The sequence below is a fragment of the Salvelinus namaycush genome, chromosome 23 (genome assembly GCF_016432855.1).
Source record: "Salvelinus namaycush isolate Seneca chromosome 23, SaNama_1.0, whole genome shotgun sequence".
NCBI classification, from domain to species: Eukaryota; Metazoa; Chordata; class Actinopteri; order Salmoniformes; family Salmonidae; genus Salvelinus; species Salvelinus namaycush.
Window position 1 is genome coordinate 41,811,759 of NC_052329.1, and position 15,659 is coordinate 41,827,417.

The 15,659-nt window shown below is 41.1% G+C and overlaps 1 protein-coding gene across 1 annotated transcript in view; it reads left to right on the forward strand.

Annotated features, from left to right (window-relative positions):
* The window catches only part of dock10 (dedicator of cytokinesis 10), a 119,726-nt gene extending 110,734 nt beyond the window's left edge, over positions 1-8,992 (forward strand). The window contains exons 54-56 of the mRNA XM_038961894.1: positions 538-638; positions 6,900-7,038; positions 7,788-8,992. Coding sequence (XP_038817822.1) covers positions 538-638; positions 6,900-7,038; positions 7,788-7,835 — 288 coding nt within the window. The 3' untranslated portion in view covers positions 7,836-8,992. The remainder of the gene's footprint in view (positions 1-537; positions 639-6,899; positions 7,039-7,787) is intronic.
* Positions 8,993-15,659: the final 6,667 nt, after the last annotated feature.

Consider the following 15,659-nt stretch of genomic DNA (forward strand, 5'->3'; position numbering starts at 1 on the left):
TATGAAACTGCACATTTTTCTCTCAGCCTCATGGGAAAATGTGTAGAATAGCATGAGATCAGCTATACAACTGCACATTTTTCTTTCTGCCCCATTGCAAAATGTGTGGAAGTGTGGGAAGTTAGCCGTTTTCCTAAATAAAAATGTTTGCTTGGGGCCTCGCGAGAACAATGCTCGATTGGTAAATCGGGAGGTACCAAACAAAAAGCGAGCATGAGATGGGCGGGGGCTCTGAGGTACCGGAACGCATGGGGGAAAAAACACCTTTATAATAAAGCATTGCAAAACATTTCATAAAATGTATTAATTATATACAAATATTTACAAAATGTAAGGTAGGTCTCTGCCTAAGTGACCTCATGGTGCTATGGCAACCACAGAATTCGCATTAGCCTCTAGCATCACTATTAGCATTAGCGTCTTGCATCTTTAGCATTAGCCTCTTGCATTACTAGCATTACCCTCAGTTCTCATTTCTTCCTACTGCGGTGTCTGTTGAAAATGGTGCAGGTGAATAACCATGAACTTACCTTACAGGTCAATGCAGGGCCCATGGCCTATGCCCGAGCCTTCCTGGAAGAGAAAAATGCCAAGAAGTACCCCGACAACCAAGTCAAACTGCTCAAGGAGATTTTCAGGTATTCATCACAACACTTCTCATGACTTATGCACCACTTAGCATATGCTTTTATCCAAAAAGTAAATGTTTAGTATGGTTATGTTTAGGGCTGTTGCGGTGACTGTATTACCGCCACACTAGTGGTCACGAGTCATGAAGGCAGTCAAATTCCTGGTGACCGCTTACTCATGATAATTAGGCTTCTCCAAGCTCTGATGACGCTGATAGTCATTAGTAGCCTACCAAACTTGCTAACTGTCTGGTACTTAGCACTCTATTGTCCCCCTAATCACTCTGACATAAATGTAATCGAAAATATAATCAAACACTTCACGAGAGCCCATGAGCTCATGTTGCGCAACATTTCTATAGGCTATGCAATTGCGGAGAAAACAGAGTGATGGCCTCTATTAAAAAGAGGAGGATCCCATCAGCTTTCTATAGGCTAGGCCTACTTTATTTATTTTTCAACTTTCCTAATATTAAGCAAATATTAGGCACATTGCTTATCTTTACAACAGGAGTAATAGCCTACCTGGCTGGCAGGAAAATGAACCACAGGAAAACCGTCCTCCATTCGCTATTTACATTTTTTTTATGATTGCTTAGGCACTATCTTTGAAACTATAGGCTATTTTTGCAAAACTCTACACACTAACCACAAAACCTTAAACCTAACCAGCAAAACATTATCTCATCTCTTGCAAAAGCAAACAATTCTTGCAAAACTCTTCAAACAAAGCGTCAATACAGTACACACAAACCACAATTTGAATAAGCACACGAAGCACCAACTACGCACTGATAGTATAAATGAAAAACACTTTTTTGTGTGCAGGGCATAGCAGTTTGCAATAAAGTTTTGTCATACGTGTAGTAAAAACACATACACACAGGTATCCAAACATGTAAAGTATGGATGTGTATTCCGAACATAACACACTATCAATACAAATAAGGGGGAAAAGTTTAGTTTTTTCTCAGAATGTTCTAACACTCCTCAAACAACAAAAACGCAGTAGAAGAAAACAAAAATATTTGTGCTCGAGAAAAAAAAGAACAGAATAAAATTAGGCTTCTTTGTGGGTCTGGCCATAAGACTTCATTCACAGCACATGCGATGTTGTCTTGAGCTAGGCAGCGTGGAAAGTATCACCTGGAGTGTCGTATCCAGGCCTGGCATGACCCCTGATCCATGTCTCCACAAGCCTCCTCCATCACCTGTAGAAGGGGTATGCGTTGGTGGGGCTGGCGATCGTACACCTTCCAACGCCATGCAGAGAATCATTTTTCAATAGGATTCAAGAACGGAGAGTATGGGGGAGATTGAGTGTGCTGAAAAGTGGGTGACCTGTGAACCAATTGCGGACCACAGCAGCCCGGTGGAAACTAACATTGTCCCAGATGATAACGTACCTGGGCTGCTCTGGCCCCTGGTCATTAGAGATTAGTCTGTTGTGGAGGGTGTCCAGAAATGTGATAATGTGTGCAGTGTTGTATGGGCCTAGGATTGCATGATGGTGAAGGACGCTGTTTTGACTAATAGCCACACACATTGTTATGTTGCCACCACGTTGTCCCGGGACGTTGATGATGGCACGGTGTCCGATGATATTTTTGCATGGTTGAAACCTGCCTCGTCCACATATATTAGCTCATGATGTACTGCATCTGCTTCTAGCTCCATGACTCTCTGAAAGAGACAAGACAAAACAATGTAGCGCGGTACGAAAAGCAGGGATCAGTCAATTATATGATGTAGCACCATACACTTCCAGATCCAGTACCAATGATAGGATAGTATAGCTTACCTGCGCTTCATATCTCAGTTGTTTTACACAGTCTGCGTTTCTTTCGAAAGGGACTCTGTACAGCTGCTTCATTCTAATTCTATTGTGTTTCAGTAGACGAGACTGTGCAGAGAGACTCACTCTGTTGACGTTTTGGAATACGGTGTTATCTGCCATTATGTGGTCCTGCTGTTCTCTGAGTCTGATGCAGTTATTTGCAATGACCATATTTACAATGTGGGTCTCCTGCTCTGAGGTGAACAGTCGACCTCTTCCACCAGATACTGGTTTTCTTGGAGTTCTGTGAAAACATTTGAATGGTTTTAGTGATAGATCCTTCTCATTATGAAAGTACAGTACATATTACTGTACCAGTAAGACTACAGGACTTAAAGTTACTTACCGGTTCTCATTTCGAAATATCCGGATGATACATGCAACAGTATAGCGGCTCAGATTTGGTTGAACCCGTTGCCCAGCCTCCCTCATGCTCATCCCATGGTTGACAACATGGTCGAAAACATGGTCAACCACAGTCGCTCTGATTTCATCAGTTATTGTGTTCCTGACTCCTCTTCCTCTTCCCCGTCCTCCTCTAGTTCTCACCCCTTTTACTCTGTCCAATATTGGCCTCCATTGTTGTCCAAACCAAATGTTTACCTGTGGCCTATTTATAGTGCTCAAGCTCTGATTTGTAAGTGAACTCGTATTCTAAAAGTGTTTTCACATTGTCAATGTGGAAAGGCAATTGGCAAAATAGTGTAGCAATGTAGGGACCAATGTTTACAGTTTTGCTAGAAGTGTGTTATTAAATTGCAAACTGAGTGTAAAGCAGTGAGTTGTGTTTACAGTTTTGCAAAAAGTGTGTTTTTAAAATTTCAAACTGAGTGTAAGCAGAGAACGTGCATTCAGTTTGGCACACTTGGTAAATGCATTGGCTACAAGTGTTAATGATTTCAAATATAATGCTTCAAGAATCACTGTTCGTGTTTAAGCATTCAGGAAACAATGTAAGTGCAGAGATGTATTTTTTACCCCTGCCCCTGTTTCGAAACAGGTGCATGATAATGGTCCACTCTAAATCAAAATTGAATTTCACACATTATTTAGGATATGGAAAGACAAGATTAAATCAAGAATAGTCTGATGGGTGACAAAATTAGCCTATCAACTTGTGAATGATATATTATCACTTGTGAATGATGCCCAGGATAAGGCAAGAAACAATGCCTTTTTTTGTGATTTTTTTCGAATCAAACACCTCATGTTTTGATAAGGTTTGTATCACAACTAAATTGGCCAAATACCTTCTTAGAATTAAGCACATTAATCTGCTTTACAAGGGGTGTAGAGCCTAACTGGCATCCATAAGCAGCGCGTGAGTTTCACGTTTGGGGAAGAAAATTTTCACCATAAAAATGCACCTTTATAATAAAAGCATTACATGCATAATTGCATTTGCAGTCACTTTTGATAATGGTGCTTTCTGCTAATGGCAGATTTGCGCTTGTATACCACTGCCATGTGCGCATTGCTGCGCTTATAATGTGAAGAAATAGCCTGATAGTTTATCAACATTTTAAGCTAAACTTTCTGATCTGTTGCGTCAGCCTCAGTGCGTAAAAAACGTTTTTTGATGCTAGTGGTTGTATTAATTTGTGATCTATCGCATTCCACAACTATCCCAGACTGTGTTTGGAATATTTATTTCTTGCACAGAATAGAATAGGTCAACTGTTTATGGGGGATAGTAGATTGACGTAGGCTAATGCTTTTGCTGTTCGTTAGGCCTACTAATCTTGTTGGCTGACGAAAAGTAAATGTGGACAGTTCTTCCAATACCTTAAATATGCACCTCGGAATTGGATAAGGACGCGCGCAGTTGCGTCCCGGATGTGTCTGTCTTCATTGTAGCCTGTGAGAAAGACCCGATCATGTGAGATGGAAAGCGGTGTGAGTGAGAGGCGCTTCGGAGCAGGCAGCACACAGGGAGAAGGGCTGCAAAAGGCATGGACTTTTTAAGGGTGCATTATGGCCACACAAAAGGGATGCCGCTGGCAAAATCGAGGCATTATCAAGTGTGTACAGCGTGTACAAGTGTGTACTGACGAAGTGTGTACAGCCTGCGGAAAAAAACAAACCATAGCTCATGGACTTTTTTCAAATCATCATTAGAGTAGCATCCTGCAGTCTTAAAATGTATCAAAAATCAAAACATATAGCCCAACGTTTGTAGAACAACTAAAGTTACATTAATAACTCTAAATTAAGCATATAAACTCAGCAAAAAAAGAAATGTCCTCTCACTGTCAACTGCGTTTATTTTCAGCAAACTTAACATGTGTAAATATTTGTAGGAACATAACAAGATTCAACAACTGAGACATAAACTGAACATGTTCCACAGACATGTGACTAATAGAAATGGAATAATGTGTCCCTGAACAAAGGGGGGGGTCAAAATCAAAAGTAACAGTCAGTATCTGGTGTGGCCACCAGCTGCATTAAGTACTGCAGTGCATCTCCTCCTCATGGACTGCACCAGATGTGCCAGTTCTTGCTGTGAGATGTTACCCCACTCTTCCGCCAAGGCACCTGCAAGTTCCCGGACATTTCTGGGGGGAATGGCCCTAGCCCTCACCCTCCGACCCAACAGGTCCCAGACGTGCTCAATGGGATTGAGATCCTCTTTGCTGGCCATGGCAGAACACTGACATTCCTGTCTTGCAGGAAATCATACACAGAACGAGCAGTATGGCTGGTAGCATTGTCATCCTGGAGGGTCATGTCAGGATGAGCCTGCAGGAAGGGTACCACATGAGGGAGGAGGATATCTTCCTGTAACGCACAGTGTTGAGATTGCCTGCAATGACAACAAGCTCAGTCCGATGATGCTGTGACACACCGCCCCAGACCATGACGGACCCTCCACCTCCAAATCGATCCCGCTCCAGAGTACAGGCCTCGGTGTAACGCTCATTCCTTCGACGATAAATGCGAATCCGACCATCATCCCTGGTGAGACAAAACCGCGACTCGTCAGTGAAGAGCACTTTTTGCCAGTCCTGTCTGGTCCAGTGACGGTGGGTTTGTGCCCATAGGCAACATTGTTGCCGGTGATGTCTGTTGAGGACCTGCCTTACAACAGGCCCACAAGCCCTCAGTCCAGCCTCTCTCAGTCTGCTGGACAGTCTGAGCACTGATGGAGGGATTGTGCGTTCCTGGTGTAACTCGGGCAGTTGTTGTTGCCATCCTGTACCTGTCCCGCAGGTGTGATTTTCGGATGTACCGATCCTGTGCAGGTGTTGTTACACGTGGTCTGCAACTGCGAGGACGATCAGCTGTCCGTCCTGTCTCCCTGTAGCGCTGTCTTAGGCGTCTCACAGTACGGACATTGCAATATATTGCCCTGGCCACATCTGCAGTCCTCATGCCTCCTTGCAGCATGACTAAGGCACGATCACGCAGATGAGCAGGGACCCTGGGCATCTTTCTTTTGGTGTTTTTCAGAGTCAGTAGAAAGGCCTCTTTAGTGTCCTAAGTTTTCATAACTGTGACCTTAATTGCCTACCGTCTGTAAGCTGTTAGTGTCTTCACGACCGTTCCACAGGTGCATGTTCATTAATTGTTCATGGTTCATTGAACAAGCATGAAGATCTGTGAAGTTATTTGGATTTTTACGAATTATCTTTGAAAGACAGGGTTCTGAAAAAGGGACATTTCTTTTTTTGCTGAGTTTAGTACCTATTTCTTTGTTAACCGCTCAATACAGAATAGCTACATGTGCGCACTCCCTCAAATCATTTGGAGAAAATATCCTTTCTATTTTATTCAGCTTTGTTCAATTGTATTCTTCATACTATAATAAAAAATAATGCCACGGAATTCTAAGCAAATCTTGACAGCTAATGTAGCCAACAGCCATATGGCATAGCCAGATCAGGACTTAACATAAGGACAACTCAGAGTATGCTGTTCTGTTCATCTGAAATAGACTACATTTTCTTCATATCATGTTTCTTTAGCCATGTCTAAAATAAATAATGGATTTATTATGAAGGTGTAGGCTATATTACATGGAGTTATTCGACTTTTAAAAATGTAGATGTTCCAAAGGTCTGCATCAGTGGCTTGTAGGAAGCCAGGAGATGCTAAATGTATTTATATTAATTAACGGTCAATTACCGTGAGACCAACAGTTATTTGCTTGACAATCACCAGCTGACGAAATTTCGTGACCGCCACAGCCCTAGTTGTGTGACCCCTGTGGGAATTGGATCCACGACCTTGGCATTGCCAGAGCCACGCTTTTACCAACTGCGCCACACATAGATCGATGATGCATTTGATACGTCTTAAGCAAAAGGGTTGGGGTCAATTCAGGTCAAGATAACTAGAACCCAGAGTTTTTCCAGATCAAGTCACATGGTCAGGACAGGGAAAACTCTTGGCCCTCATAGTGCCCTAACATACCCTGTCTGGCTCTGAAGGCAGTTTGCAGAGGCGTGCGGCCAGGCGCTGGATGTCAACGAGCGGCTGATCAAGGAGGACCAGCTGGAGTACCAGGAGGAGATGAGAGCCCACTACAGGGACATGCTCACGGAGCTCTCCACCGTCATGAATGAGCAGGTCTGTGGAACTGCCCCGAAACATTGAAACTGCTGTTTCTTTAGACAACTGAGGCTGTCTGCATCAAATGTCTCAGAATAGGAGTACTGATCTAGGATCAGCTCCCCTCCCCCCCCCGTCCATGTTATCTTATTCATTGTGATGTTAAAGGAAAACGGACCCTAAGTCAGCACTCCTATTGTGAGAAGCTTGATACATTCAGCCAATGGGCTGTTCAATCATTAGCCTAGCTACTTACAGTGCTAACCTTCACGCTCTTCATATCAAATGTGTTTGTTTACTTTCGTGTGGTACAGTTTTGTTCTCACGTCATCACTCTTTTTAATCCGTCACTACTTTCTCTGATATCATTGTTTCATCATTTATTTTTACGCATGAGCTGTTGCTGGATTAGCCAGAGTTTTGTCTCTTTGTCTCATCTCTTTGTGTTGTTCCCTTTGTTCATTTGTTCTCTTTCATTGGATCTCAGCTGCATAGACAACTCCTCTCATTCAGTTTCTGCTCCTCTCTTTCTAATATCTCCCTCACTATCGTTTCTAAGGCTGGCACGTCACACAATCCCCCCCCCCCTCACTTTACCATGCTTTCGGCTCTGTCATTATGGAACAAGTGGCACTGAGCTGTGCATTATACTAACCTACCAGCAGATATGTGTGTGCGTGCGTGCTTGGTCGCATCATACATTCATCAGATGTCTGTTTGTGATTTGAAACATGAATTGACTATCTATGTCTCTCCTCCATGCCAAGATCCCTCACACAAGACCACCAGGAACAGAACGACACAGCGCCTTCTGAGCAGCCAATAGGCATGCTGCAATCTGACAGTGCCTAGGAGGACATGTTTACCCAAAATGGCTCCTGGTGACAGACGTCGTTTTTCCTCCTGCCAGGAATTATACAGAAAGGAGCAGGGGACTGGAACTGTGACTTTATGGGAGCTGGGGAAAAAAGGGAAGTGGATGGGGAAGTCCAGAAGTCTGTAGACTTTGGTCGTGGTAGTCTGGCGTCCCGGTAGTCTGCAGTCCTGGTGATGATGACGATGATGTCCAGTAGAACAGGCTGCTGTACCGTTACTTTGTTTTGTTTTTAAGGCTCAATCCATGTTTGCACTCCCCTGCCGACCGCCTCATCTCCTTACTCTGTACACACACACACCCAGACAACACACGCCTTCTCTACCCAACCCCATCCCTTTAGAAAATTGTGACCTTAATGAGCTTGAGGTGCGTTCAACAGAGCAAAAGTTTGGTTGTAATTCTGGTCACAACAATTTGTCCATATTCTGTTGGTTATATTTATGCTGCAAATGTTTGCCACCTGGGGTAAGCAATTCCAAAAGGTACTGTAAAATGACAGTTCAAGGAGTTCTATAAAGGAAATTAGGGTCAGTAGCCAAACATTGTTGAAGGATGCAGATAGAAATTGGATGGATTCAGCCGGCATGATTTCTTCTTCTATAAGGCAGAGAGACATGTTTCATTCCACATCATTTATTTCTATCGGAATGTTCCACAACGTTGTGTCCTGCTGAACAAATTGACATGTAGCCTACTTCTTGTTTGATTGAACACACCTCTAGTTCCTGTTTGAATGTAGGACAACTCCGCATAGCTACTTTGTATCCTAACATTCTGGAATTCCCAGCTCACAGATTTTCGAATTGAAAGTTTATGTTTTATAACATTTTTATGATTGATAATGTTGTTATTATTATTTACTGTACTGTTTTAAATTGTAAATAAGAATTATTAATATTTAAAAAATATATGATTTTTTGTTTGGCTAAATAAAAAAAAGAATGAACAAACTAATGTTTTATGTATAACATTTAAATAAAATTTGTTAACGTCCATAAACCCCACAGGGTAAGTGAAAATTAATCTCTAGTAGTATTTTTCTTCACTTACATACATACATACATACATACATACATACATACATACATGTATACATAGGGATTACGTACATACTGTACATACAGTTGAAGTCGGAAGTTTACATACACTTAGGTTGGAGTCATTAAAACTCGTTTTTCAACCGCTCCACAAATTTCTTGTTAACAAACTATCTCAATTCCAGTGGGTCAGAAGTTCACATACACTAAGTTGACTGTGCCTTTAAACAGCTTGGAAAATTCCAGAAAATTATGTCATGGCTTTAGAAGCGTCTGATAGGCTAGTTGACATAATCTGTCAATTGGAGGTGTACCTGTGGATGTATTTCAAGGCCTACCTTCAAACTCCGTGCCTCTTTGCTTGACATCATGGGAAAATTAAAAGAAATCAGCCAAGATCTCAGAAAAGGCCTACCTTCAAGGCCTATCTTCAAACTTTGCTTGACAAAGTTAAATCATCCAAGACCTTAGAAAATAAATTGTAGGCCTCCACAAGTCTGGTTCATCCTTGGTACCAATTTCCAAATGCCTGAAGGAACCACGTTCATCTGTATAAACAATAGCACGCAAGTATAAACACCATGGGACCACGCAGCCGTCATACCGCTCAGGAAGGAGACGCGTTCTGTCTCCTAGAGATGAACGTACTTTGGTGGAAAAGTGCAAATCAATCCCAGAACAACAGCAAAGGACCGCCATAAAAAAGGCAGACTACGGTTTGCAACTGTACATGGGGACAAAGATCGTACTTTTTGGAGAAATGGCCTCTGGTCTGATGAAACAAAAATAGAACTGTTTGGCCATAATGACCATCGTTATGTTTGGAGGAAAAAGGGGGAGGCTTACAAGCCGAAGAACACCATCCCAACCGTGAAGCACGGGGGTGGCAGCATCATATTGTGGGGGTGCTTTGCTGCAGGAGGGACTGGTGCACTTCACAAAATAGATGGCATCATGATGAAGGAACATTATTGGATATATTGAAGCAACATCTCAAGACATCAGTCAGGAAGTTAAAGTTTGGTCGCAAATGGGTCTTCCAAATGGACAATGACCCCAAGCATACTTCCAAGGTTGTGTCAAAATGGCTTAAGGACAACAAAGTCAAGGTATTGGAGTGGCCATCACAAAGCCCTGACCTCAATCCTGGTGAAATGGCTGGTGGTGAAATGGCTTAAGGACAACAAAGTCAAGGTATTGGAGTGGCCGTCACAAAGCCCTGACCTCAATCCCATAGAAAATATGTGGGCAAAACTGAAAAAGTGTATGGGCCAAAATTCACCCAACTTATTGTGGGAAGCATGTGGAAGGCTACCTGAAACGTTTGACCCAAGTTAAACAATTGAAAGGCAATGCTACCAAATACTAATTGAGTGTATGTAAACTTCTGTCCCACTGGGAATGTGATGAAAGAAATAAAAGCTGAAATAAATCATTCTCTCTACTATTATTCTAACATTTCACATTATTCAAATAAAGTGGTGATCCTAACTGATCTAAAACGAAATTGTTACTAGGATTAAATGTCAGGAATTGTGAAAAACTGAGTTTAAATGTATTTGGCTAAGGTGTATGTAAACTTCCGACTTCAATTGTATATGAAATACAAATGGTATAGAGAGAAATAGTCGACGCGTCATAATTCCTATAATATCTACAACTTAAGAAGTTTTAACTGGGAATATTGAACCACCAGCTTTCATATGTTCTGAGCAAGGAATTCAAACGTTAGCTTTTTTACATGGCACATATTGCACTTTTACTTTCTTCTCCAACACTGTTTTTGCATTATTTAAACCAAATTGAGCATGTTTCATTATTTATTTGAGACTAAATAGATTTGATTCATGTATTATATTAGGTTAAAATAAAAGTGTTCATTGTTCAGTCAGTATTGTTGTAATTGTCATTATTACAATATATATTTTAAAAATCGGCCGATTTAATCGGTATCGGCTTTTTTTGGTCCTCCAATAGTCGGTATTGGTATCGGCTTTGAAAAATCATATTTGGTCGACCTCTAATAGGGACTGTTCCTTATTCCCCTAGTGTAATAACAGTTGAACTCCAATACTATGTAATTGCTGAAGGTACTATGTAACAATGTGTCAATACAATGTTACTAGAGTAATTAGTGTTAATGCACAGGTATAAGACCAACTTAATGTAATATATCTGGCTGCACAGCTGATTGGCAAACGTACTGTCAATTGATAATTCATGTGACTAAACTGAACAAAAGAACAATAAACTACTATGAAAAAAAGATAAATGATATAAAGAATTATTGTAAAAAGCTTTGGAGCACCTTAAATGTCATTTTGGGCAAAAAAGGCAAACTTGGCTCTGTCATTCATTGAAACAGATGGCTCATTCATCACAAAACCATACTGATATTGCCGACTACTTTAATGATCTTTTCATTGGCAAGATTAGCAAATTTAGGCATGACATACAAACAAAAAAAATTCTGAACCTACACATCCATGCACAACTGACCAAATTATGAAAGACACATTGTTGTTTTGAATTTCGTAAAGTGAGTGTGGAAGAGGTGAAAAAATGATTGTTGTCTATCAACAATGACAAGCCACCGGGGTCTGACAACTTGGATGGAAAATTACTGAGGATGATAGCGGAAGATATTGCCACTCCTATCTGCCATCTCAACAATCTAAACCTACGGGAAAGTGTGTGACCTCAGACCTGGAGGGAAGCAAAAGTAATTCCGCTACCCAAGAATAGCAAAGCATCTTTACTGGCTCAAACAGTCAACCAATCATCTTTTTACCAACCTTTTAGTAAACTTTTGGGGAAAAAATGTTTTAACAGCTACATTAAAGAAATTAACAGATTTTCAGCATGCTTATTTATTTTATTTATTTTTATTTCACCTTTATTTAACCAGGTAGGCTAGTTGAGAACAAGTTCTCATTTGCAGCTGCGACCTGGCCAAGATAAAGCATAGCAGTGTGAACAGACAACAACACAGAGTTACACATGGAGTAAACAATAGACAAGTCAATAACATGGTAGAAAAAAAGAGAATCTATATACAATGTGTGCAAAAGGCATGAGGAGGTAGACAATAAATCGAATAATTACAATTTAGCAGATTAACACTGGAGTGATAAATCATCAGATGATTATAAGGAAGGTCATTCAACATGTATGGCACTTACACAAATTACTGATGATTGGCTGAGAGTAATTGATAATAAAAAGCTTGTGGGAGCCGTTCTGTTAGACTTGAGTGCGGCTTTTGACATTATCGATCATAATCTGCTACTGAAAAAACGTATGTGTTATGGCTTTACACCCCCTGCTATATTGTGGATAAAGAATTACCTGTCTAACAGAACACAGAGGTTGTTCTTTAATGGAAGCATATCCAACATATTCCAGGTAGAATCAGGCATTCCCCAGGGAAGATGTCTAGGCCCCTTACTTTTTCAAATCTTTACTATGACCTGCCACTGTCTCAGAGTAAAGCCTGCGTGTCTATGTATGCTGATGACACAACATTGTACAAGTAAGCTACCACAGCACGTGAAATCACTGCAACGCTTAACAAAAAGCTGCAGTCAGTTTCAGAATGGGTGGCAAGAAATAATTTAGTCCGGAAATATTTCAAAAACTAAAAGCATTTTATTTGGGACAAATTTGTCACTAAACTCTAAACCTCAATTAAATCCTCTAATGAATAATGTGTAAATTTAGCAAGTTGAGGACACTAAACTACTTGGAGAAACCCTGGATTGTAAACTGTCATGGTCAAAACATTTTGATGTAGCTAAGGTGGGGAGAGGTCTGTCCATAATAAAGTGTTGCTCTGACTTCTTAACAACACTCGTGCATACCCAACAGGATATGCCACCAGAGGTCTGTTCATAGTCCCCAAGTCCATAACAGACTATGGGAGGTGCACAGTACTACATAGAGCCATGACTACATGGAACTCTATTCCACATCAAACATCTCAAGCAAGCAGTAAAATCACACACAGGCACATACACATGCATACACGCACACATGATAACATATACGCACATGGATATTGTGTTGTAGATATGTGGTAGTGGCCTGAGGGCACACACTTAGTATAGTGTGAAATCTGTTGTGAAATGTATTGTAATGTTTTTAAAAAATTAGATAACTCCCTAGATAGAGTGGCTGCTGCCTTAGCAACTGACTTCTATTTTAAACCCTGACTACACCGCTCGCGTTGCAAAATAATTTTAGAAATCTATATTATTCAATTATTGCACCCACACTGCTCGCACGCGCCAACGAGCGTCTGTGTTGCCAAGGGCTAAAATAGAAGTCAGTTCTATTTGTGACGCAGATAGCGCTGCAAATCCTGCCTCTCCCATCTCCTCATTGGTTTATAGAAGCAGGTACCCACGTGCCATCTCCTCATTGGTTATACCCATGTGGGTGACTGAAAGACAAACAAGGTCGGTGGCGGTAATGCACCTAATTTATGAAAGTTACCAATCACAATATTAAGTCCAGAGAAGAAAAAACCTGGAAGGAGGAGAGATGACTAGAAATGATTCGGTTGACCGTTTTATGTGTGGATTAATTGTCGGAGTAGAGGACCTTGTGCATTTCAGGTAAAATAACAACTCAATGTTTATATCCCAGGACAAATTATCTAGCAACAGCAAGCTAGCTAAATAGGACAAATTAGCTAGCAAGTGCAAGCTAGCTAGCTAAATTGCAATAAATGTTTAATGCTTTTCGACCTGTCCCCAAATGAATGTAATTGGTTCAGAGTTTGTTTTGATATTTTAACCTGCGTGTTGTGATCGTGTTTGGTGTGTGGGAACAAAATACATTTATGCACGATGGCGCACATGCGCAGCCGGTTTGGGTTCCGTGTTAGCCCTTAGCAACACAGACGCTCGTTGGCACGCGCGTGCAATAATTTAATAATATAGATTTCTACATTTATTTTGCAACACTCGCGCACCCGACGCAAGCTGTGTAGTCAGGGTATTAGCAGCAGCTAGTGGAGATCCTTAATAAATATAAATACAAAAGTATTTAATAAGTACCACAATTACAGTAAAGCTAAACCTAAGCAAGAAGTTACAGAGTCATGATGTACCCAATGCATTTTATAACCCAGCTCCGCTCCCACCCTCCCTTCTCTCATTTATTCTCTCCTTCACCACCTTCTTTTTGACGTCTCCTCAGAATGGGGTTCTTCAGTCGTCCAACGGTCATTTGCATTCACGTCATCGGAGGCAACACAGAGGCAATCCTGTTGTTCTGTGAGAATGAGAGGAGGACTCCCAGCTGTGCCGCTGCCTGCTCCGCTCCTCGGCTGCATCCCAAATGGCAGCCTATTCCATATAAAGTGCACTCATTTTGTGTGTGTGTGCATGTGCGTGCGCCGTGTGTATGCGCGTGTGTGCACTCTCATTCTGGTCTAAGCAGTACCAAATCACCCTGACAAACTCATACAGAAACAAAATAATAGCTTTCTTTATAGTTTGTTCTCTGAAAGGAAACACATTGAGCTTACTTACCATGTACCACTCACTTCCAGTGGTTCTGGTCTGCATGTGGTGTAACTGAATCCATGTCTGACTGTCTCTCTGGATGTGTCCAAAATGGCACCCTATTCCCACCGTATGGGCGCTGGTCAATTAAATATTGTTATGCTGAAAGATGCCAGCAAGTTTTTTAAAAATTGATTGCTCCTTTACTGCACTATCCTACTGTTTTACTCCGGATTGCACAATAATTGCTTTGGAGCGTTTGTGTGTCATCATCCCACTGGGTTTCGGTTTGATTATTTGATTTGTTATCAACAAAATTAATTCAATATAAATTTTGGGTTGCAAATCCAATAGCCTAAGTTAAAATAACATGGAAACAGCTTCAACCAATTTTGTTGCCAAAATTCTAGAGTCTTTGATACCATAGTGATAGTAAGATTAGAAACCCCCAATATTGACCTGTTGGTCTGTTTCAATGAAAAATGTAGCCTACATTAAAAAAAACTGTGCTCTCACCTGTTAATGGCTGGGACCATGCAATTAAAGATCTGTGCACTTTACTCGCATTGTAAAACGAAACTGGATGAGAAAATAACAATTCTTTCACCTTTTCAAAGTTAAAGCTGCTGAGCTATTCAAGCGCTTGATCTGCCACAAACTCTTTAGGGTACCAGCCAAATAGAAGGCCGTTTGACAATTGTGATATCATGAATGATGGGCATTTCTTATTGTGACGTTTGTTGGCTGTCAGTCCTGAGGTAACTTTCACTTTTTAGACAATGAATGTGAGTGATAACCATGTATTTTTGTTTCATGTTTATTATCGCAATGGGACGCAACATCACAGAGACAACCAATCTGACTTGTTGTGAGCCATATCACATGAGCATGTGTCTACTTTTCTGTGCACATGCTGCAGTGTGTAAACGTGTAATGTTTCATTTGGTCCCGATGGCTGCAGTCTCTCTGGTAACAGATAACTAAAACCTGATGTCATCCGACCTAAGCCAATCAAAACCTATAGTAGCCTAATAGAACCTTCTTGTCCATTTATGACACATTTTTATTGATGCGTTTTATACAATAAAAGAGAGCAACAATAATGTGTCTGCCGGTTGTTTTGCCACCCTAGATTCATCTTTGCTAGATCTAATTAATATTTTAGATGTCGTGGGTGGTGGGGAGGAGATACACATCATTTGCCCCGGAGGACAA